The sequence below is a fragment of the Corythoichthys intestinalis genome, unplaced genomic scaffold, assembly GCF_030265065.1.
Source record: "Corythoichthys intestinalis isolate RoL2023-P3 unplaced genomic scaffold, ASM3026506v1 HiC_scaffold_27, whole genome shotgun sequence".
In the NCBI taxonomy this organism is placed as follows: Eukaryota; Metazoa; Chordata; class Actinopteri; order Syngnathiformes; family Syngnathidae; genus Corythoichthys; species Corythoichthys intestinalis.
In genome coordinates this window covers 731,959-754,208 of record NW_026651596.1, presented here as the reverse complement: position 1 = coordinate 754,208, position 22,250 = coordinate 731,959, and the positions used below count along the sequence as shown (strand labels likewise).

The 22,250-nt window shown below is 42.8% G+C and overlaps 1 protein-coding gene across 1 annotated transcript in view; it reads right to left on the bottom strand.

Annotated features, from left to right (window-relative positions):
- Window positions 1-13,125: 13,125 nt before the first annotated feature.
- LOC130911324 (GTP-binding protein 8-like) overlaps window positions 13,126-22,250 on the bottom strand; it is a 33,561-nt gene continuing 24,436 nt past the window's right edge. Inside the window, exons 8-9 of the mRNA XM_057829208.1 lie at window positions 13,252-19,073; window positions 13,126-13,175 (exon numbers count right to left, since the gene is read on the bottom strand). Coding sequence (XP_057685191.1) covers window positions 18,983-19,073 — 91 coding nt within the window. The 3' untranslated portion in view covers window positions 13,126-13,175; window positions 13,252-18,982. The remainder of the gene's footprint in view (window positions 13,176-13,251; window positions 19,074-22,250) is intronic.

The window sequence follows — 22,250 nt, the reverse complement described above, 5'->3', positions numbered from 1 at the left end:
ATTGTCTTTGGGTTTCTTAAACACATTGACTAACTTAACTTTAAAGGAAGAAAATTATTTATCAAATGCTACTGGGAGTGTGAAAATGTAGTTCAGGTGTGAACATGTTAAGTTATCAGCTGTAAGAGGATGCATACAACTTCCCGGGACACCCTGCATATAACAATTTATGTAAACATTTTTATTATTGTTGTGGCATTCCTTGGCAGGCGAGAGAGAATCCTTATTCTATGTTCATCATTCTGGCAACTGTTTCCCACTGTTGTTCGTATTTGTCTATTTTATTTGTCTGTTTGGCAGATATTTTCTCTAATGTTATATATTCAGTGATTAGATTTAGCATTTGGTTCATGTTCATATTTTGTTTGTTTTTGCTAAACTTACCAGTACAGTGGTACCTCGACATACGATCGCTTCGACACACGATTTTTTCGACATCCGACGTAAAATTTGACACGCCATTTGTTACTACATCCGACGACATGCTCGAAATACGACGATATGACACCACCACAAAATAACCCACGGTGGATTTTCTTGTGTGAGAAATCAACACAGGTTTCAAAAAACGTTGGTCCAGTTGGTGAAACAAGGAAAAAAATGACGCTTACCTTTGAAATGAAGATGCAAATTATAGAAAAAAATTAGCGTGGGGTGCGCATCCATGAACTGGCTCAACAATACAGCTCCACGGTCCTCTTCCGACCACCGTTCGCCTGTCTTTTTAAGTTAAGGTGACAGTTATCATTGTGGTAACATCGCCAAGGAAATCGCCAGCTTAGTTAAGTTTTTATCATTTATTTAACAACTTATCCAACTCAAAACGCCTATCGTCCACCGCAGTTGACTGTGCTCTTAAGAAAACGAAAGTATTATCTCAACCGCACTGACCTCTCTCACTGTGACGTCAGCCCCGCGGTGCATTCAGGTACAGCAAAAATAAGTGCCACATTTGAATCCTATTCATTACATTATTTACTGGAATAATTATTAATTATTATATTATTCCGATTTTTATTTATAAATTATTTGTCTGGCTATGTGTAATTGCCAATTGTAATAGTACCAGCAGTATTTACTGAGGATTTAGTGTAGGTTTTTGGGCTGTGGAACAAATTAATGGAATTATAATGTATTCCTATGGGAAAATCCTGCTCGACATACGACTATTTCGACTTACAAACAAGGTCCTGGAACGAATTAACTTTGTATGTAGAGGTACTACTGTAGTGGTTTGTGGTTGATGGTTTGAGATATTCACTGTATTCAGATCACCAAGCAGACAAAGAATTGGAGACAATGGAATCCTGCAGTTCAAAAGGAAAGAGAGTTTCTTCGCTACCTGTGACCAAAACTCTTCTACTGGTTTACATTGCCAAAGAGCATGAAAGTATGTAGCCTATCTGAGGTATCTTCGTTGCAGCTTGTACATTTATCGGATTGGGAGAACCCCATTTCTTGCATTTTAGATTGAGTAATATGCCATATGTGCAGTATTTTGAACTGTATAAATTGAAGGTTCTTATTCTTTGTCATTGTAAATGTGTTTTTACAAACATGGGACCAATAGTTATTATCTGTTACCGAAAGGTCGTTACTCCATTTTTCGATCGGTAGACAAGTAGAGTTGTTACATGAAAAAGCTTTATATACTTTTGAAAGTGTGTTGTTGTTGTTGTTGTTGAGGATGGATGTTTACTATTTTATTTACAAAGGGTGGTGGGTTTAATGTACCCGTTAGTGATGGGAATTTGCTTTTGATGGCTGCCCTGACTTTATTGTACTGAAGGAAATTGACCCCTTTGATTTGGAAATTTTGTAGTATTTTTTCATATGACATGAATGTACTATTTTAAACATATGCTGTAACTGGCTTATTCCTGTTACCATCCGATGTGCTAAAATAAATAGGAATTTTATTAACTCCAAAGTCTGGGTTGTGCCAGATTGGTGAAAATTTAAATTGCGTTAATTGTGAATGTGTAATTTCCATTCCTCTCCAACAGGCTTTCAAAGTACATGCTATCATTGGATTCTTGAAGCAGCTATGTTGCTTGATATTAGAACTGATAAAGGCGAGGTTTGCCAGTTGTATTCGATTGCAGTCTGTTTGCTCTAATTCTAGCCATGACTGTTGTTCAGTGTTAAGATGTAACCACTTAATAAGGTATTGTATTTGCGTTGGAAATTGGGAGCCTCTAAACCCCATCTGGTTTGTTTCTTTGCAAGTTGGCAAGGCTAATTCTGTTTTTCTTGTTCTTAAAGTAGAATTTTGTGACGGATGAGTCTAGGTCTTGAAACCATTTTTGAGTGGGTTTAAAGGGGATCATTGAGAACAAATAATTTATTTGTGGTAATATTTTCATCTTGACTGTCGCTATCCGGCCCAAAAGTGAGATGGGAAGATTTTTCCAGTGTATCAAATCTTCACATATTTTTGCGAAGAGAGTTGTATGATTTAGCTTAGTTAATTCTGTAAGTTTTGGTGAAATGTAGATTCCAAGATACTTTATGTTCCCTATGAGAATTTTGTAATTTAAATTTGGATATGCAGGATTCCATGAGTTTGTTGAAAAGGGCATTATAATTGATTTTGACCAATTTAGAGCATAATCTGATATTTCTGAAAATTTCTTTGGAAGTTCAAAAACCTCATGAAGGGAAGATTCTGGTTTCATTAGATATACAGTGGGGCAAAAAAAGTATATAGTCAACCACCAATTGTGCAAGTTCTCCTTGAAAGGATTAGAGAGGCCTGTAATTGTCAACATGGGTAAACCTCAACCATGAGAGACAGAATGTGGGAAAAAAAAAAGAAAATTGCATTGTTTGATTTTTAAAGAATTTATTTCCAAATTAGAGTGGAAAATAAGTATTTGGTCACCTGAAGACAAGCAAGATTTCTGGCTGTCAAAGAGGTCTAACTTCTTCTAACGAGGTCTAACGAGGCTCCACTCGTTACCTGTATTAATGGCACCTGTTTTAACTCATTATCGGTATAAAAGACACCTGTCCACAATCTCAATCAGTCACATTCCAAACTCCACTATGGCCAAGACCAAAGAGCTGTCGAAGGACACCAGAGACAAAATTGTAGACCTGCACCAGGCTGGGAAGACTGAATCTGCAATAGGTAAAACCCTTGGTGTAAAGAAATCAACTGTGGGAGCAATTATTATAAAATGGAAGACATGCAAGACCACTGTTAATCTCCCTCGATCTTGGGCTCCATGCAAGATCTCACCCCGTGGCGTTAAACTGATAACAAGAACGGTGAGCAAAAATCTCAGAACCACACGGGGGGACCTAGTGAATGACCTACAGAGAGCTGGGACCACAGTAACAAAGGCTACTATCAGTAACACAATGCGCCGCCAGGGACTCAAATCCTGCACTGCCAGACGTGTCCCCCTGCTGAAGCCAGTACATGATCAGGCAGGTCTGTGGTTCGCTAGAGAGCATTTGGATGATCCAGAAGAGGACTGGGAGAATGTGTTATGGTCAGATGAAACCAAAATAGAACTTTTTGGTAGAAACACAGGTTCTCGTGTTTGGAGGAGAAAGAATACTGAATTGCATCCGAAGAACACCATACCCACTGTGAAGCATGGGGGTGGAAACATCATGCTTTGGGGCTGTTTTTCTGCAAAGGGACCAGGACGACTGATCTATGTAAAGGAAAGAATGAATGGGGCCATGTATTGAGAGATTTTGTTATGGGCAGAGGTGGGTAGTAACGCATGACATGTACTTCATTACATTTACTTCAGTAACTTTTTGAGAAAAATGTACATCTAGTTTTACTAAGCCATACTTTTTACTTTTCAGGCATGAAAATGGGTCAGGAGTTAAAAAGGTGAGAAGGGTGTGGAGGAAATATGTTCCAGTACACTGTACACCCCAACAAAATATTGAGCTCTGTCGACCCACACTGTTTCAGCAGAGCCATGCAGAGACCGGTGGAGGGGCGGGTGCTCGTAGATCAAAAGGGGCACATTAACAAGTATTTAATAAACCTTAAAACAACATAACTTCAATTTTAACCAGCTTTAGATAATAATTGGCTGCGACTGTGACATACTTTAATTGGGAGGGGGCAACAGTGAATAGAAATCAAAACTGTCATCAACACTTTCTGGCTGTGACTCAGTCAGTCTGCCTCTTTTCGTCCTTCAACCTCTGCATCAAAACTTCCTTCCTCAACTTGTTCATCTGAGAACAAACCACATCAGATGGTCACTGAGCCACCAACAGCACAGTTTTTTTTTTTAAAAAACTATTATTTCATTATTATCCATACTTAACAACTCTAGCACCTAATGATTAATAAAGCAATGACATAAAAGTCTTATAGAAAAATAACATTGTAATTGTGTTTATAATTGTATTTAATACCCGACTATCCTTGCAAACTTGTTCTTACCAGGTCTGCTATTCACCCAGCTGATGAGGTATCCACTGCCTTTAGCAGCCTCATCTAACTCCTTTTTTTATCCCCCAATCTCCCTTCCCTACGACGCATGTCTATGTAATGAAATATAAATATTAAAAAAAAAAAAAAAAAAAAAACTCCCCGGTGGCTTTTAGTTTTAAAGCTTTCTTAATTTCTTTCTCTCTCAATAACGATGGAGGTAGATTTGTGTTTTTATTATTCAATCAAAAAACAAAGTTACTTCTATCAAAAACAAAGTTGCTTCAATCAAAACACAGTATATACTTTTAATCCCCCAAAAGTCCTCAATAAAAAAAATAGTTTTTAATTGCAAAAATAAATTTGAGACAAAAAAAGCATTTGAAAACTATTTTTCTTGATTGAAACAAATTTTTCCATTGAAGTAATGTTGTTTTGCGTTTGGGCCACATTTTGGCTAGGACATTTGTGTCTTTATTATTCAGTCAAATAAGTTGCTTCAAACAAAAAAATATGTATAAAAAGAAAAACTTTGCACACGTGTCAATCACCTTTTACCAAAGCCTGAGAGGGTTTGAGTAGACTCACTATGAAGCATTTAATGAAGCCAAGCATTTTCTTACTACTTTATTCTTGTTTAAAAATAATTCGGTGGGGCAGTAACATGTTTAAAACTTATCATAATTCTTACATTTTGAAGTGCTTGAAAACCATTTATAAATGATACTTTGAAAAAACATGTCTTATATATATGTATCTTTTTTCCAATGTAAAATCTGAATAAATGCATTGAACACGCACAAAAAAATGGGGGGGGGGGGGGTGCTACTTCGCGGTTTTCACTTATTGCGGCGGGTTCTGGTCCCCATTAACCACGAAAAACAAGGGATCCCTGTATTTCTGAAAAGCTTTAAGAAGCAGGACTCATTCCCACCGATCGTCGGGCCGGTGTTGTGCCGACACCGGCCGTCAGCTCAAATCCAAGCCAAAAATAACGCGTCTCCGGCGGACAACGGGAGCGATGTGAGGCGCCCCCTCCATCCGAGAGCTTGCCGCTTAATTTGACTCAACAGTGTTTCTTCGTTTATATTACCGCTAAGTACACAAGCTTGACGCCAATTTAACGGGAGCTATTTTTTTTCATGGGAGATTTGGCTAGCTCTGGCAGTGTTCAACGCAAGCTGCAACGAATGGCAGTAACTTTTTTATATCGCAAAATGTGAAAACGATTGAAACCATTACTCACCAAATTCATTCTGCTGGCAAATACAGGCAAGTGTGTATGCTGCGCTCTGGTCTGCCCCGGTGTGGATAAGGCCTGCTTTTTGTTTTCGCATCTTTGCAATGCAACCAAAGGCTCTCCGAGCACTCCATGTACAGTAAGGAGTGCGCGCGTTTGGAATAATGGAACGCAGCTTGGGCCGATGATTGGTTCTCGTCAGCGAAGCATCTAGAAGGATTTGCTGACTGTGTTCTTAAGTGCTCAGTTTACGTACTAAGTTAATCACATGATGATAATAATAATTAAATAACCCCCCCCCCCCCAAAAAAGAATTTCTCCTCGGATCTACGCAATTCACGTAGGTCGCCCTTTTTGACTTCAAAACGGCGAATTTCGCCGAAAGGTGAGAGATTTTCATGCCTGACTTTTACTTGATAGGTCCCATGATGACATTTTAGGGTTTTTGGAGACTTAGCATCTTCGGTCTGCTCTCAGGGTCACGGCCGGACCTGGGCATGTTGACGGTTGTTTTGAATGTCCTCCACTTGTAGACTATTTTTTCGGACAGTGGAAAGGCTGATTTTTTCTTTTGAGATCTTTTGAAATACCTTACCAGACTCATAAGTGTCTACAATCTTCTTTCTGAAGGTCTCGGACAGCTCCTTTGATCTCACCATGGTGTTTTCTCCCACCTCAACAGTCAGGGGCACACCAAACTAAATGTGAGGTTTAAAGAAGGCCTTCTTCAAAACACGGGGTAATGATGTTCTAATCATGTGCACCTGATGTGATACCCTGTGTGTGAATGAATGAATGTGGGGGTTTCCAACAACAGAAATTGCATTTATTTAAAATTACATTTTAAAGAAAGTTATAAAAAAAATGTTTTGTTTAGTTCTATTACTTGAATCTCTCAAGATTGATAAAACTGATATTAAATCCATAAGACCTAATATGTTAGAAAACACAGGTTTCCATAGGATTTTTCACATCAATATATATACATTTTGTTTCGTGTAAATTCCAATCAAAAATAGTAAAAATTAGATGCATGATACATGTACAGACTATATTTACTTTGAAAGACCGGATATTGCTGCCGTTCTATTTCCTGTTTGGTGCGTGCTAAACGGCAGGGCTTGATCCGGCCGCAGGTTGACGGACCAGAAAATAGACCTCGTCCGTATTTTAGTTTTGATGACCGGAGAGGCCGGACTCAGGCGGATCCGGATCGGAGCTGAGCGGATTATGTGGACCATCTTGTATGGATTACAATACAAACGTATTTGTTGCATTGTTCGGAATGCAGCTGCGGCAGACCGGGTGGAAATTGGGGGTTAAATACACAGCCAGAGCAGCTGGTCACAAGTTGCAGTTGTGATTAGGATTGACTGGCAGATGAGCTTCTTGATAAGTGGAGTGGCAGCAGGCTGAGTGTGAAGGAATATTACCCCATTAGTGGAGCAGGGAGCAAACTGACAGACATGGGCCATAGAACAAGAGAAAAATAACATCATCTGAGGCGAGACTTGCTCCCATTTGCATGAATGCGTATGCCATATTTTTGCCATGCTTTGATATTTCATCCACAGGTCCATCTGAAATTACATAGTTAGGTATTGTGATAAATGTATATATAAGAGTCCTAAAACGGATATAATTTAGTGCCAAAATGCAGAGTCATGCCTGCCCTTCAAACTATTTAATGAATAAGCGCTGCCAGTGACTTTTCAGGAGAATTGCAACTTCCTTCTTCAAGACATGTTAGGGTTAGCTGGGAAGTTGACCCTAAAGCAGACAAGAGTGGCTGCGGTGATTTACAAAAGTTTATTTATGAATGCACGAGGGTCGCAGCAGCGCACGTGCACTCGAGCTGGTAGCTGGCAGGTGTTGACGGGAAGTCAATCAGGCGTCGGTACAATTCTTGTAGCAGGCACGGGGAATCCTGGGACTGAATAAGAGGTCTGATTAGCCGGGTAGGAATAGTTGTGGTAAATACCTGAATGCTGGATTTCACCGACGAGAAAGTTGAAAGTGTTGGTCTGGCGACGAGCGGCACCAACGAGCTGGTTTTTAAAGGCGGCTGATTGTTATGGCTCGCAGCGGTCACCGTTCCACTTGTCTGGTCTCAAGCCTGCAATCAAGGAGCCCTGACAGTACCTCCCCCCTCTACGGGCGCCACTAGGCGTCCGAGGCAGGCGACCGGGATGGGCATGATGGAAGTCCCGTATCAGGGACCTGCACAACACCTGCCTGGCGGGGATCCAGCTTCGCTCCTCAGGCCCATAGCCCTCCCAGTCGACCAGGTACTGTACCCCACGACCATGGCGGCGGACGTCCAAGAGCCGCCTCACTTTGAAAGCTGGGTGCCCGTCGATTGACAACGGAGGAGGGGGAGTTGGCACCGGGGGGGACAACGGGCATGACGAGACCGGCTTTACCTGGGAAACATGGAAGGTGGGATGGACTCAGAGACCTGGGGAGCTTGAGGCGGAATGAGCAGGGATTCACCACCTTCTCTATCTCAAAGGGGCCGACAAAACTCACTTTCCTGGATCCAACCCTCAGTGGCCAGTGTTTTGAGGAGAGCCATACCTTCTGCCCCACCGAGTAGACAGGGGCTGGTGTACGGCGGCGGTTGGACTGGGCCTGGGAACTTTCGGACGAGCGGATTAGTGCAGCGCGTGCTCGCCTCCACACCTTGGTGCACCGGTCGATGTGCCTTTGCACAGAGGGAACCGCTATGTCTTGCTCTTGGGATGGGAACAAGGGGGGGCTGGTAGCCCAGTGAGCACAGAAAGGGGGACATGCCCGAGGAGGCGTTCGGCAGGGTGTTATGAGCATATTCGACCCAGGTGAGGTGGTCGCTCCAGGACTGCGCGATACAACGAAGGGCCGGTGTAGGTTCACTATCCTCTTCCCCTCAATATCCACTCGCACTCGCTATATGATTGGCCGAAGAGTTGAAATGCTCTCCCGTGAAATGCCTGTTTAAAAATGTTCCTGTTGTTACTTCTTGCGTTCGCTTAAAAGTGCCCATTTAAAAGGGAAAAGCGATGGATGATACTACACACAGAGCATATTATTAACAAATGTTAAAGTTGTATAATCATATAGCGAGAATAAGGAACATCACTGACAAGCGCAGGCCCCCGCGAGTGGATAGTGAGGGGAATAGGATAGTGCGCCTACACCGCTTCTAGCTGCGGGTTTGTGCGTTCACACTGCCCGTTGGTTTGAGGATGGTAACCTGAGGAGAGACTCACACCAACGTTCAGAGCTGCGCAGAAAGCCTTCCATACCTGGGAGGTGAACTGGGGACCCCTATCAGACACACTTGCCACGTTTACATGGAGCCAAATATTACAATTACAATCGGAATATTTGTTCAAACTGAATAAATGTGTTCCATATAAACACCTCATTCGGAATGAACAGGCCCAAACCGAATGGAATTTCATTCCGATTCACAGGGGTGGAATATTCCTTTTCCCAAACCGATTAGAAGTAAAATTATATCATGTAAACAGGGAAGCGGAATGGTGTCTGGTTGCGTTCTTTCTGCGCATGCTCCGTACTGACGTGGTGATGTCACTCGGTGACGTAAGTAACGTCACTTGCAACATGGCTTCCAAGCACACGCACAGCGCACCCACACAACTTTTTAAATGAACGGCGTATCATTCTGAAGTTTTGTTTCCACTCGAAAAGTTAAAACAGCAGCTGATCTGACGATCGATCTCCATGTTTTGCAACGTGACGCTTTGTTTTGATTAATCTGCGCATGTCAGACGGCAGTTGTCAAACGTCCTTTCGGAATAAAGGCAGTCACATGTAAACGCTGGATCGGAATAGATGAAGTGACATGTAAAAAGCTGATGTGAAATTTCCATTCGGAATGATTTGAATCGGTATGAATAAAAGTCAGCATGTAAACGTGGCTACTGTCGGATAGGATGCTGTGCAAGGCGGAAGACATGCTGGACCAACAGCTCTCCGGTCTCTTTCGCCAATGGGAGTTTGCGAAGCGGGATGAAATGGGCCCCCTTGGAAAATCTATCAACCACAGTGAGTATAATGGTGTTACCTCGGGAAGGGGGGAGACCGGAGACATAGTCCAGGGCGATATGGGACCATGGGCGGCTAGGGATGGGAAGAGGGCGAAGCAGGCCAGAGCTGGGTTTGGTGGAGGTCTTGTTGCGGGCGCAAACGTGGCAAGCCGTGACAAAAGCCCAAGTGTCCTCCGGCATCGTGGCCCACCAGAAGAGTTGGCGCAACACAGCAAGGGTCCTGCAGATACCCAGGTGGCAGAACAAGCGGGACGAGTTGGCCCACTCTAGCACCTGTTGCCGGACTGATGCGGGAACAAACAAATTAGCCTGTGACCCCTGCCTGGGGTCCGGGTGCTCACCAAGGGCCTCCTTAACCTTGGACTCCACCTCCCATTCTACTGCAGCAAGAAAACAGGTGGAAGAGAGTATGGGGGCTGGATCCACCCTGGTCTCGCTAGGCAGGAACTGACGGGACAGGGCATCTGGCTTGATATTACGTGCCCCTGGTAGGAGAGAGAGAAATTAAAGCGTTCAAAAAAACATGGCCCACCTGGCCTGGCGAGGGTTGAGCCTGCGGGCGGTCTTGAGGTACTCTAGGTTTTTGTGATCGGTCAAAACGATGAAAGGTTGGCGAGCTCCCTCCAGCAGATGTCGGCACTCCTCCAGGGCAAGCTTAACCGCCAGCAATTCAAGGTCCCCAATGCTATAGTTTTGCTCGGCGGGGGAGAGTCTGCGGGAGAAAAATGCACAGGGGTGCACCTTCCCATCGCTAGTCTGTCGTTGGGACAAGACTGTTCCCACGCCCACTTCAGAGGCGTCCACCTCCACGATGAACTGTAGGGAAAGGTCAGGATGCGCCAGCACGGGGGCTGAAGTAAAGCGTCCCTTAAGGTCCTTGAAGGCAGCATCAGCAGAGTCAGACCAGCGAAATGGTGAAGCAGTCGATGTGAGGGCCGTAAGCGGAGCTGCGACCCTGCTGTAATTCCTGATGAACCTCCGATAAAAGTTCGCGAACCCGAGGAAACGCTGGAGTTGTTTCCAATCGGTAGGCCGTGGCCACTCTACCACTGCGGTTAGCTTACCAGGGTCCATGCGGAGTTCGCCCTTGGCAATGACGTAGCCCAGGAATTTGGTCTCTGGGACGTGGAACTCACACTTTTCTGCCTTAACAAACAGACGGTTTTCCAGGAGTCTTTGGAGAATCTGGCGCAAATGCCGCTCATGCTCTGTAGGGTTGGGAGAGAAAATCAGGATATCATCAACAAAAACAGACCTGTTGATCATGTCTCTCAATACATCATTGACCAGGTTCTGGTAAACTGTGGGGGCATTGGTGAGTCCAAAAGGCAAGACGAGATACTTACAATGGCCCAGGGGAGTGTTAAACGCGGTCTTCCACTCATCTCCCTCCCTGACACAGACCAGATGGTAAGCGCTGCGTAGGTCTAGCTTGGTGAAGATACGTGCGCCATGGAGGGCTTTAAAAGCAGAGTCCATCAGAGGGAGTGGGTACGTGTTTTTAATTGTGATCTTGTTGAGACCACGGAACTCAATGATGGGCCTCAATGTGCCATCCTTCTTCCCCACAAAGAAGAGGCCGGCGCCGACAGCGGAGGAGGACGGACGAATTATACCTGTGGCCAAGGACTCTAATATAGGACTGCAGCGCCTCACTCTCAGGCCCCGAGAGCTTATAAATGTGCTCCTTTGGCAGGGCGGCGCCAGGAAGGAGGTCTATGGCACAGTCATATGGGCGGTGGGGGTGCAGGGCCACTGCACGGTCTTTACTGAAGACTAGGCCCAGGTCATGGTAGCACTCAGGGACTGACGAGAGGTCTAGCTGGTCTGGGATCTGGACAGGATAGGCTGGAGCAAGGGCAGATTTTAAACAATTATTATGGCAGAAGGTACTCAATGCAGTGAGCTTGGGGTGGGTCCAATCCACAGCTGGGCTGTGAGTCTTGAGCCAGGGTAGGCCAAGCACCAGCGGCATGTGAGGGCAATCGATTACTAATAGGCTGAGTACCTCTTGGTGGTTACCAGAAAGGAGAGGGTGGACAGGGTCGGTCTGCTCCCCCACACTAAACAGCACCTGTCCATTGAGTGCGATGGTCTTTAACGGGACAGGTAACGAGCGCATTCTAACGCCCAGCTGTTTCACCAACCTGCGATCAATAAAGCTTTCATCTTCACCACAATCAACAAAAGCCTTCACACTGCAGGACTGGTCTTTCCAAGAAAGAGTGGCAGGGAGCTGGAGACGAGCTGAGGAATTGTTAAACGCATGACTCACCAGTATTTCCCCACCTACTGGTGAGCCTGTCCGATTTCCCGGACGCACCGGACAATGGCGGAGGAAATGCCCTGCTTGGCCAGAGTAGATGCATAGCTGTGCAGCGAGCAGACGTGTGCGTTCCTCCATAGTGAGCCTGGCTCGTCCTAGTTGCATGGGCTCTGGGCTCTCAGCTGAGGGCGGTGAAGAGGCGACGGCGTGTGGAGAAAACCCGAAAGGAGGGGCCATACTCGGGGCAGCGGGACGGTGAAAAGGGAAAGGCGGCGGCTCACGGTGTTCACGTCATCTTTCGCGAAGTCGATTATCGATTCAAATCGAACGATCAATGAGCTGATCGAGATCCCCTGGCTCGTCCCTGGAAGCCAACGCGTCCTTAAGGGATTCTCTGAATGTGCTGGTGAAGACCTCTTGAAGCGCGGCGTCGTTGAAATTGCTCTCAGCCGCAAGAGTGCGGAACTCCACGGAGAACTCTGCGACAATGCGGCCCCCCTGACGGATGGACATTCGGCATTTGGCGGCTTCCTTACCATAGATCGGGTGGTCGAAAATTTTGCGCATCTCTGCTGTGAAGCCATCATATGAGGCGCACGCCGCTGATCTCTTCTCCCACTCCGCTGTCGCCCAGGCCAGGGCTAGGCCACGAAGGCACCCGATCAGGTAAGCGATCTTGGCCCACTCGCCGCCCTAACTATGTGGCTGTTGATCGAACACGAGACCGCACTGCACCAAAAAGGCACGACAAGAGCCCAAATCACCATCGGAGGGGGCGGGGGGGGGGGGGGGCACTTGTGGCTCGCGAGGCGGCGTTGGGGAGGCGAAGCCTCGGCGGGGTAGTGACGTCGGGTGCTGGGGAAGTGGCATGAACTGCGCCTGGAGAGACTGGAGAGCCACAGACATTTCTCCTACCTTTTGGTAAAGGTATTTGAGGGCTTGAGCGTGTCGGTCCATGGAGGGGGTCAACGGGGAAGCGGCACTCGGATCCATGTCCGCGGGATCCATGTTGGCCAGACCAAGCTGTTAGGTTCGCTGGGAAGTGGACCCCAAAGCAGGCAAGAGTGGCTGCGGTGATTTACAAAAGTTTATTTATGAACGCACGAGGGTCGCAGCAGCGCACGTGCACTCGAGCTGGTACCTGGCAGGTGTTGACGGGAAGTCAATCAGGCGTCGGTACAATTCTGGGAGCAGGCACGGGGAATCCTGGGATGGAACAAGAGGTCTGATTAGCCGGGTAGGAATAGTTGTGGTAAATACCTGAATGCTGGACTTCACTGACGAGAAAGTTGAAAGTGTTGGTCTGGCGACGAGCGGCACCGACGAGCTGGTTTTTAAAGGCGGCTGATTGTTATGGCTCGCAGCTGTCACCGTTCCACTCGTCTGGTCTCAAGCCTGCAATCAAGGAGCCCTGACAAAACTTGGCCAGCAAGTTGGAGCAGTATTACTATTACTATGATCACAAATTGAATACAATCAGTATACAATACAATATGTCACACAATTATATGAAATGTAAGCTTAACTGCACACTAGTGTTTTTATTAGTCAGGAATAGTAAATAAAGGTCTCCAGCGAGATTCAAACCTTCGTTGCCCATGTGACAGGCAAACGCGCAGACCACGGGACTACACTTCCACATGACGTGAGTGTCATGATTTTCTATTATAAAGCTTACGGAATCCACATGCGTTGTCTTTGTATGATAAAACTTGAAAGGGAAACATATCTGAAAAGACAGTGCGACTGGCTTGACCACGAATAGAAAATGCGGCTCACTTCACAGCAGTGTGTCGAGGGAGGTAACGGGTACATTTCATGTACTTCCTCCTGCCACATACAGTATGTTACGAATATATGTAAAGTGCTAGCATTCCTGTAAGAGAATTACGACAGCGCAATCCATTGTTATGTCTGTTGCTATGCTGGTGAGTTATTGTGCAAAGGCAAGGGGGAGATGACAAAAAACAGTGTTGATAACCAAAGTCGAATAAAGTCTTGCTGTTAAAGGAAATTCACCGGCGTGGACATTATCTGTTTTATGACACCTCCCATCAAACCCTGCTGCCACGGAAGAGGGACCGAAAACGTGGCTGAGGGATACTTCTTCTGGGGACCAGCTCTCGATGCCCAGGCGAGGCGAATCACAAAATGTGATCGAGAGTGATGCTTATCCCTGCGTACACGCTAAGAAGTCTCGTTGGCATGGAAGATGAAGTTTGGGTAGCTAGAAACAAGCCGAAAAAAGTTGTAGTCCTAAAAAGTTGATTCCCAGTTGACTCATGAGCAGTGTTGTTAATAACGGCGGTAGAATATAACGCCGTTGCTAACGGCGTTATTTTCTTCAGTAGTAGTAATCCAATTAATTTTCTCATCGTGGCAACGCCGTTACCGAGGCGGGAAAGGTGTGCATTACTATGTTGGTTGACTGACGCGAGTAAAGACGGACTCACGGAGACGAGAGAGCAGAGCAGGAGTGGGGAAGAGGCAAGGGAGTGTGACGCCTTTGCAAACACGATGCTTCTATGTAAGAGTGTGACAATATCTCGATACAGCGATATATCCAGAGGCGTAGCGGCCCATTAGGCAAACCAGGCAACTGCCTAGGGCCCCCAGCCAGCAGGGGCCCCCAGAGGGCCAACAGTTTTAGCACGCGCAGCTTAACTGCACTGTCGCAGCGACAAGTGTAGAGGGTGTTTCATACCATGGAATCATTTGGCAGATTTTTCTAACGATTCTGTTATCAATCCCAATCAGCGCTAACCATGTCACATAGATTATACATGTTTAAGAAAGTCCAATCAGCTATTAATACCACATGATTGTTTAAAGAGTGACTCACCAAGCACTCTCTGGAAAGTCTTTGTCGAGTTGTTCCACATTGATTTTCACAGGCCACCTCATTATTCATGTGACTACTTAAAGAAATGATTTTTCCAAAAAAAGTGTATTAATGGGTCTATTGTATTCCTCGTCGAATACTCTAGAAGAAAAATATAACATATATGCATCTAAAATAATCCTAAACAATTTTATTAACAAATTTTATACTCATTTCGGTCAGTAGTCCATCAATCAGTGGTTTTTACGGAATAATTTGAATATTGTGGGTTGTAGGGCCAATCTGATTACTGATTTCACACAAAGGTATATACCTCCGCATCCGATGGTGGTATTTTTGTGTTGCAACTCTTTCTTCTATTGCTCCAAGTCCAACTGTCCCACTTACTTGCACACGCTCGAAGGGCCCCATGTTGCTTGTTGCCTGGGGCCCCCGGGAACCCTTGCTACGCCTCTGGATATATCGCGATATTTTGCAACCCGATCGGTTGGTCCATTGGATGCTGTAAACTGATCAGTGTTTGTTGATTAATTCCTTGACGGTCCACTAGGGGCGCTCATGAGTCGCTGTGAAGGTAAAGTGCCCACAATCCTTTGAGAGAAGAAGAGAGGAAGCTCCAAGTGGGTTGAAAAAAATAAAAAAGCTTCGTGGAAACGGTGGAGGAAAAAGTGACAAAAATATTGCTACAAATCACACATGTGGACACACTTGAGATTTTACACCAACAAGAAAGGAAGTAAGGTGAACAAGGACTTTGCTGTATGCAAGAATTGTCTAACAAAAATAAGGTTCACTGCCAGCTGGTGACGAAGTGGACACGGATGTCTTCACTGCTTCACTTTCATCACTCGAGGTAAGAAAGTTTTGCAATGTAATTTATTTTTTATTTTACATGTATTATTTTGATGACATTTGGTGTTGAGTGATATAAAATAAACCAGGACCCTAAACTGGATGAAAATGAATACCGAACAAGCCTACATGAACTTACTGATTTATTTGATATTATTTGAGAACCACTTTCCATCTAGTTTACTACACAAACTGTTATTACTGCCATTTTGATGCAATAAGCTATAAAAATGGTTTGACAAGCTTCCAAGATATGTAAGGTGATGTGCATAACAATTAATGTAGCCTACGTATTAAAAATAGGTAATTATTGCATTTTTTATTTCTATACATTCAATTAAAAATTTTTAATTCACTCAATACTTCCAACACAAAAAATCAGGATTTCAACTCAACAGCTATTAAGTAACTAATATTTTTTGTTGTATTTTGTTGTTTTTAAGGTGAGGAAAATTGTGACTGAGTCCGACATCTCAAATGCTGAAGCAGATGGTGGAAGTGCTCAAACCAATGCTTTTGGTAACAAAGGTCATATACGAAAAAAAGACCCACTAATTTTATCATTGCCCCACTCCAAGCTCAACTGCTGACTGACACCTACAGCACTGTTTTTTTTTTTTTTTTTTTTTTAAAAGGATTTAAAACTAAAAAAAGTAAGGGTGCCATTCATCATGATCTCTCCAAGAGATATCAGTGGTTGTGGTTTGTTTCCTCTATATGTGCAGGTACACAATTTGCAGTAGATTCATATTTTACAGCAATGTGGCACAGAAAAGGTGTCACTGTTTGATAAATGACTTAAACAGTACTTTTTCTTTTTTGAAATATCTTTTTTTTTTTTTCATTTCAAGAGTAATATCGTAGAATATCATGTATCAAATTTCTGAGCAATATACCGATAATTGCTGTTTTGTGATATCGTGAGATAATCGTTATCGTGAGCCTTGTATCGCGAATCATATCGTATCGTGAGGTGCCCTGAAGTTTCCACTCCTACTACTATGCTAGGTGGCTCCAATAATACCTGACTGTAGCCTATAGCCTACAAACTACGTCCACATAATGATACGATAGATATCACATATATACAGAACTAGATGCAAATGACAGACATGGCGGCATTAGCAACATGTATAAAGAACTAGATGAGTTAGTAAACAGCCGCCATCTTAAAGCAGTAGACTTCTCAGGAAGGCTCTGTTGTAGAGAACCTTCCTAGCGAACCTAAGAAACTTTTTATCTAAAATGCTCCTAAATCGGCAAAACTTAACTTCAATCTATCTTTAAATGATGAACCAGTTTTAAAACTTACACATGTCGAAAGTAGACAGAGGGGACCTCATGCAATAACAGGAGCAGTTTTAACAACTTTAACGGTTGATTCACAACATTAAATGACTTCCACACATAGCAAAGGTTACTATCTAGTTATCGCAATATCCGCTATACCCCTGTGTCTAGTTAAGGGTAAAAAATTAGGCTAGGGCCAATTGTCCCAAAAACCCTTAAAACGTCCCATTGTATGACCTGTTTTTGTTTGTTTGTTTGTTTGTTTGTTTTTTTGAGAAAAAAAAAAAATTATCACCAGTTACTTTGCCAAGTAACTAATTACTCTTACATTCCGTTAACTGAGTTACTAACGCAATTACTTTTCGGGAGAAGTCATTTGTAACTGTAATTAATTACTTTTTTGAAGTAAGATTAACAACACTGCTCATGAGCAAGCTGTGGTTTGAGGTCAGTAATCGTATGAGATGTGACGGGGAAACCTTATTTTTTCCCCCATTTTGAAGCCTACTTAGCGAAGACAATTTTCAATTTATAGCTAGAGCATGCTATACATATACTATACATTGAACATACCACATTTTAGCAGACAAATGCATTTTTGATATGACGGTCTTTTTTTAACTAGCTATGTTGTTGAGGTGAGTCATGATGAGAGTAATAAAAGTAATATCTACTTGGGGAAGCATTGTAATCTATTGTATGTTTCCTAGATAGATTTCCTTTATCATCATTGCACAAAAAAAGAGCATAAAAAATTTAAGCTCTGATTCACTCACTAGGAACACTCATAAAATTCACAATTTCTCTGCATTGCATGACAACGCGAATAATAAAATACCAGCTGTAGGTAGCGTGCCTTATCTAATCTTTATCTTCGCCACCTTTTATCTTTCCTCTCTACTTGTTCCTCATTAGGGATGCTTTCAATTTTAAGAATCCGTGTCCTGCGACTATTAAAATGGGTGTCATGATCAGACTCGAGATAATACTTTATTTTTCCTTCGTAATGTTTGAAAGAAACAAGCCCATTGCCTTTTATGAGCGAGAGCAATGGCACTATGAAAGATTTATCATATGACCTTGACCCTTTAACACTACTTTCTATAAAAGTTATGACCGTAGTTAACTACTAATCTTGACTTTTATTTCCCCAACTTTAAACACTCCGCACGTTCAATGTTTCTTGTATTTTATGCGTAGACAAGCAGCACAATCAACCAATTCAGTTTTAAAAACATTTTCCATATATTTGCAATTCAAATACAGACATTCCCATGACGCATTTGCCTTAACTGTTTCAGCAAGGCTACTTTGAGCTTTTAAAAAGTTTGATTTTAGATTCAATGCCTGATATGAGCTGATGATATGAGAAAATATTGATAATGTGCAATATATATTGACAGGAGAATAGACAAGTCAGTAGACAAGTTTCCGAGGTGCTTCTGCTTTACTTTGGCATTTCTGCTCACGCCTTCCGTTTTACACTTTTTCCATTCGAAACAAAAGTGAAGCTGGAGTAACATTACTCATCAAAATCCCTCAAAAAGACAATTTGGAAATACCACTTCCATCTGCCATCATCCATCATCACGACATGGGAGAACAACATGTTCATGAAGGCAGATGTGGAATCAAGCCCGTGCCACCACAAAGACCAGGTTTTTCCATGTAGCCATTTTTGGAGATTCCGTGAGTTCCTCTGGTTTAATTTTGCAGTTTTAACTTTGTCAACACAATGCTTACGTCAATCGCACTTCATGTTGTTCTGTCTAAACCAGAAGTTCAGCGCAGAAATTTTCCAAGATGGCGCCGATTGATTGGCTCCGGAAACTTGTCTATAAGACAGCTTTAGAGTGTGAGGGGTTAAACCTAACAGCAGTCAAAAAAGTTTTCTTTCAAGATCTCTAACGCTTCACATCTATAACGTTAATGTAAGACTCTCCCTGAGAGACAGTGAAAGAAAAAAACTTCTGAGACATCTCTGAGAAAACTGCGACACATGACCTTTAATACCTTCTTTTAACACAAATCAACTTTGAGAGGTGTCCTTTAGCTGTAGATTTCCCGTAATATGAGCAATAAAGCATCTCAGGAGGTAGATCCCTGAAAACTGGAGGGAGCTGATTGGTGGGGAAAAAAGGAAAGAAAAAGCAGGTCAGTTACTGTAATAATAATAATGATATATTTGTAACTAGTGGTGAAATATGGACACTTGGGAGGAGCCGAATAGTGTGGTGACACAAGACTTTGTGACGTATTAAGCATTTTGTCTGTGTACGAGTAAAACACGAATAGAAACGCCAGTGGTAAAAGTGGCTAGACTTTCTTGTCGGAATTCCCTGACACAGAACAAGATTTTATTTGTTCTCGACGCGACTCGTCAGACTCCACATTTTTATTTTATTCTCAACAATGGATGGGTCAAATGTTACGGCATTTCATTCTGTATTCACTCGTGCATAAAAGAAAGACTGTCGAGTTGAGTCAGTGTTTTTCCTGACTCAAATTAAGGAAGTGGTGGTACCATCCAGACCACGTGCATTTATTCTGTAAATTTAGCTGACTCACTTTTTTTTTTTTTTTAATTAATTACTATTTTTATTTTTACAAACAACATACTTTTAAGAGTTCGAATAAGAACTAGGCCTGCAAGCAGGACTTTACGGGCCCTCGTAAATTGGGTGCTACTCCGGCATCACACAACTCTGACGGCACCCAGCTCAGGGAGGTGGCGGATCCCTTCTCATCATCACATGAGAAAATACCATGTGCTTCAGACTCTCCTCTTTTTTGTGTAGAACCTCTTTATGTGATGTGGGCATGGTTGACAGAGATGTTTTTGTATATCATGAGAGTCACACACCTAGGTGAAAAAACCCCAATTGAAGAGGGTCCTACGAAAAAGGAGGCACAACTGGGCTGTGTACCCACCCCCTTATTCAAATTCAATTTGCCCAAGTGTGCCAAATTTCGTGGCTCTATAAGCTGTCTAAGTCCCTGAAGAAATCTACTTCTTTGTAACGGCGAACATAGGGTCGTCATGGCAACAGACAGAGACATGTGGACATGGGCATAAAATGTAGGATTACAAAATGTCTTGTAACTACACTGACCAACCTGATAGGAGCTGGACATGTATAAGTAAAGTGAGTGACTTTCTGTTGCCACTAGATGGAGCTGTAAGCCGTCATCACAACAGCGGCATATTTTAAGACGTATCTCTTGTCATCTGCGCTTTCTCAAATTCTCAAAATACGATTTTAATTCTAATAATAATGCTATTTAAGACTTTTTTTGTCATGTCACAGGCACTTTAAGGCTCCCCTGATGAAGGTTTGAGGTCATTTTTTTCCCTTGGCCTGTCTAGTAAAAAGTTTCATTTTCCCAGCTGGGGGCACCAGGCCTAATGGGGGTAGGTGCTGAGGAGGCAATACCTCCAATATATGATTTTGCATTTATAAATTAAAGGTTCGTAAACACTGTCATGAACGTTTCCCACCAGCTACCAGAGTTAACTCCAGCGTGTCCAGCGGTGGTAAAACGTGGTGTTTTTTTTCCATTTGGGAACTGTCTGTGTTGAGAAAAAGAGTGTATAATGTAAACATGATACGAGTCATACACACGTGCTTTTTATGGAAATTAATTCAATTATTTTTGTTCTGATGGTAATAATGTTGATCTGTGGCTGTGGGTTTAGGCCAGGGGTCCCCAAACTTTTTCCTGTGAGGGCCACATAACTTTTTACTCCTCTGATGAGCGGCCGGGGTCAGTTTGTAACAGAAAAAGTATGACGATTGCAGGAGTGCCTAAATGTAAAAAAAATATTGTTTTTTAGAAAGCCACAATCAAATAACCCTTTCTAGATTCTTCACGGAACAAAAGTAAATAAAATAAAAGTAATAATATAATATAATAATAATAATAATATTAATAATTAGCTAATAACCAAATAACCCTAGCTGACATCTTCACAGGAAAAGGCCAGGAAATAAATAACATTATTGAGAAAAAAAAATGCTCTCTGGTATTGTTCAGTGGGCCGGACCAAATGTGGAGGTGGGCCATATTCGGCCCGTGGGCCGTGGTTTGGCGTGGGCCGTAGTTTGGGGACCCCTGGTTTAGGCCAAGGGTCAGCAACCTGCTCTTTAGCGTTGCCCTAGTGGCTCCCAGGAGCTTTTTCAAATATCTTTGAAAATGACAAAAGATGGGGCAGGGATATATTTTTGTTTGTTTGTAGGAGGACAAACATAGCACAAACTTTCTTCTTAATCGTTAATATTTTAATGAAGCCACGTGGTGTGTTAATCTCTATAGGATGCACTGCAGGGAAAATAAATATTTAATCATGAAGGCTCATTATGTATTTGTAGCCAACTTAGTAATTTTGATAGTAGGCTAATATAGCTGATATAGATACAATACAGCATGTGTTGCATTCATTATAAGGCTTTAAATTTTTTGCGGGTCAAGACATACTTGTTTTTTGTGGTCCAATATGGCTCTTTGAACATTTTGGGTTGCCGACCCCTGATTTAGGCTCACCTAAAACGCTGCAATTATTTTATTTTAGAATATTTGGTTATTTTTACTATTTAAAGATAACATTAATGTTGCTAATGTTTTCAAAAATAAAAGTCCTGTTCAACGGATTTTTTTTAAAAACCCAGATCTGAAAGTAACACCTTTTAGAGCTGTATTTGCAATACTGTGAAACCGTGTTATTTTGGCTTATCATACCTTTGTCCTCCTATGCCTTTTTCAATGTAGTCGTGTTCCGGCTGGTATACCTCTCACTCATGCCAGATACGAAAGAAACCCAGGGGATATGGGTCCAAGAAACTTTTTGGTGCCGTTTTGCACAAGGTATTGACTTAAAAAATCCTAAAAGGAGAGGCCTCTTGAAAAATTCAAGGGGGCGGGCTGTTGAGCCATTTCGTTACGTTTTTTTTTCGCAAAGTCGCAAAATTACCAAAATTTACACAAAGCTGCATGTATGTGCAAACTTTGGTGAGTTTTCAAGCATGCAAAGCCCTCCAAATGGTCCATTTTTATTTACAATGAAAAAAAAATAATTCTTTACAATTACAATAGGGCTCTCGCACCACTTGGTTCTCAGGCCCTAATAAGACTATTATCGTGTTAAAGCAGACCCGTGCCGCCCATAAGGCGATTTAGATAACCGCCTAAGGGCGCACCAGCATCCAAAAAGGCATCAAGAAAAATATTCAAATAATATTTGATGATAGCAGTATTAAAAAAATTATACAAAACAATAAAACAAAAGAACAACAAAACCG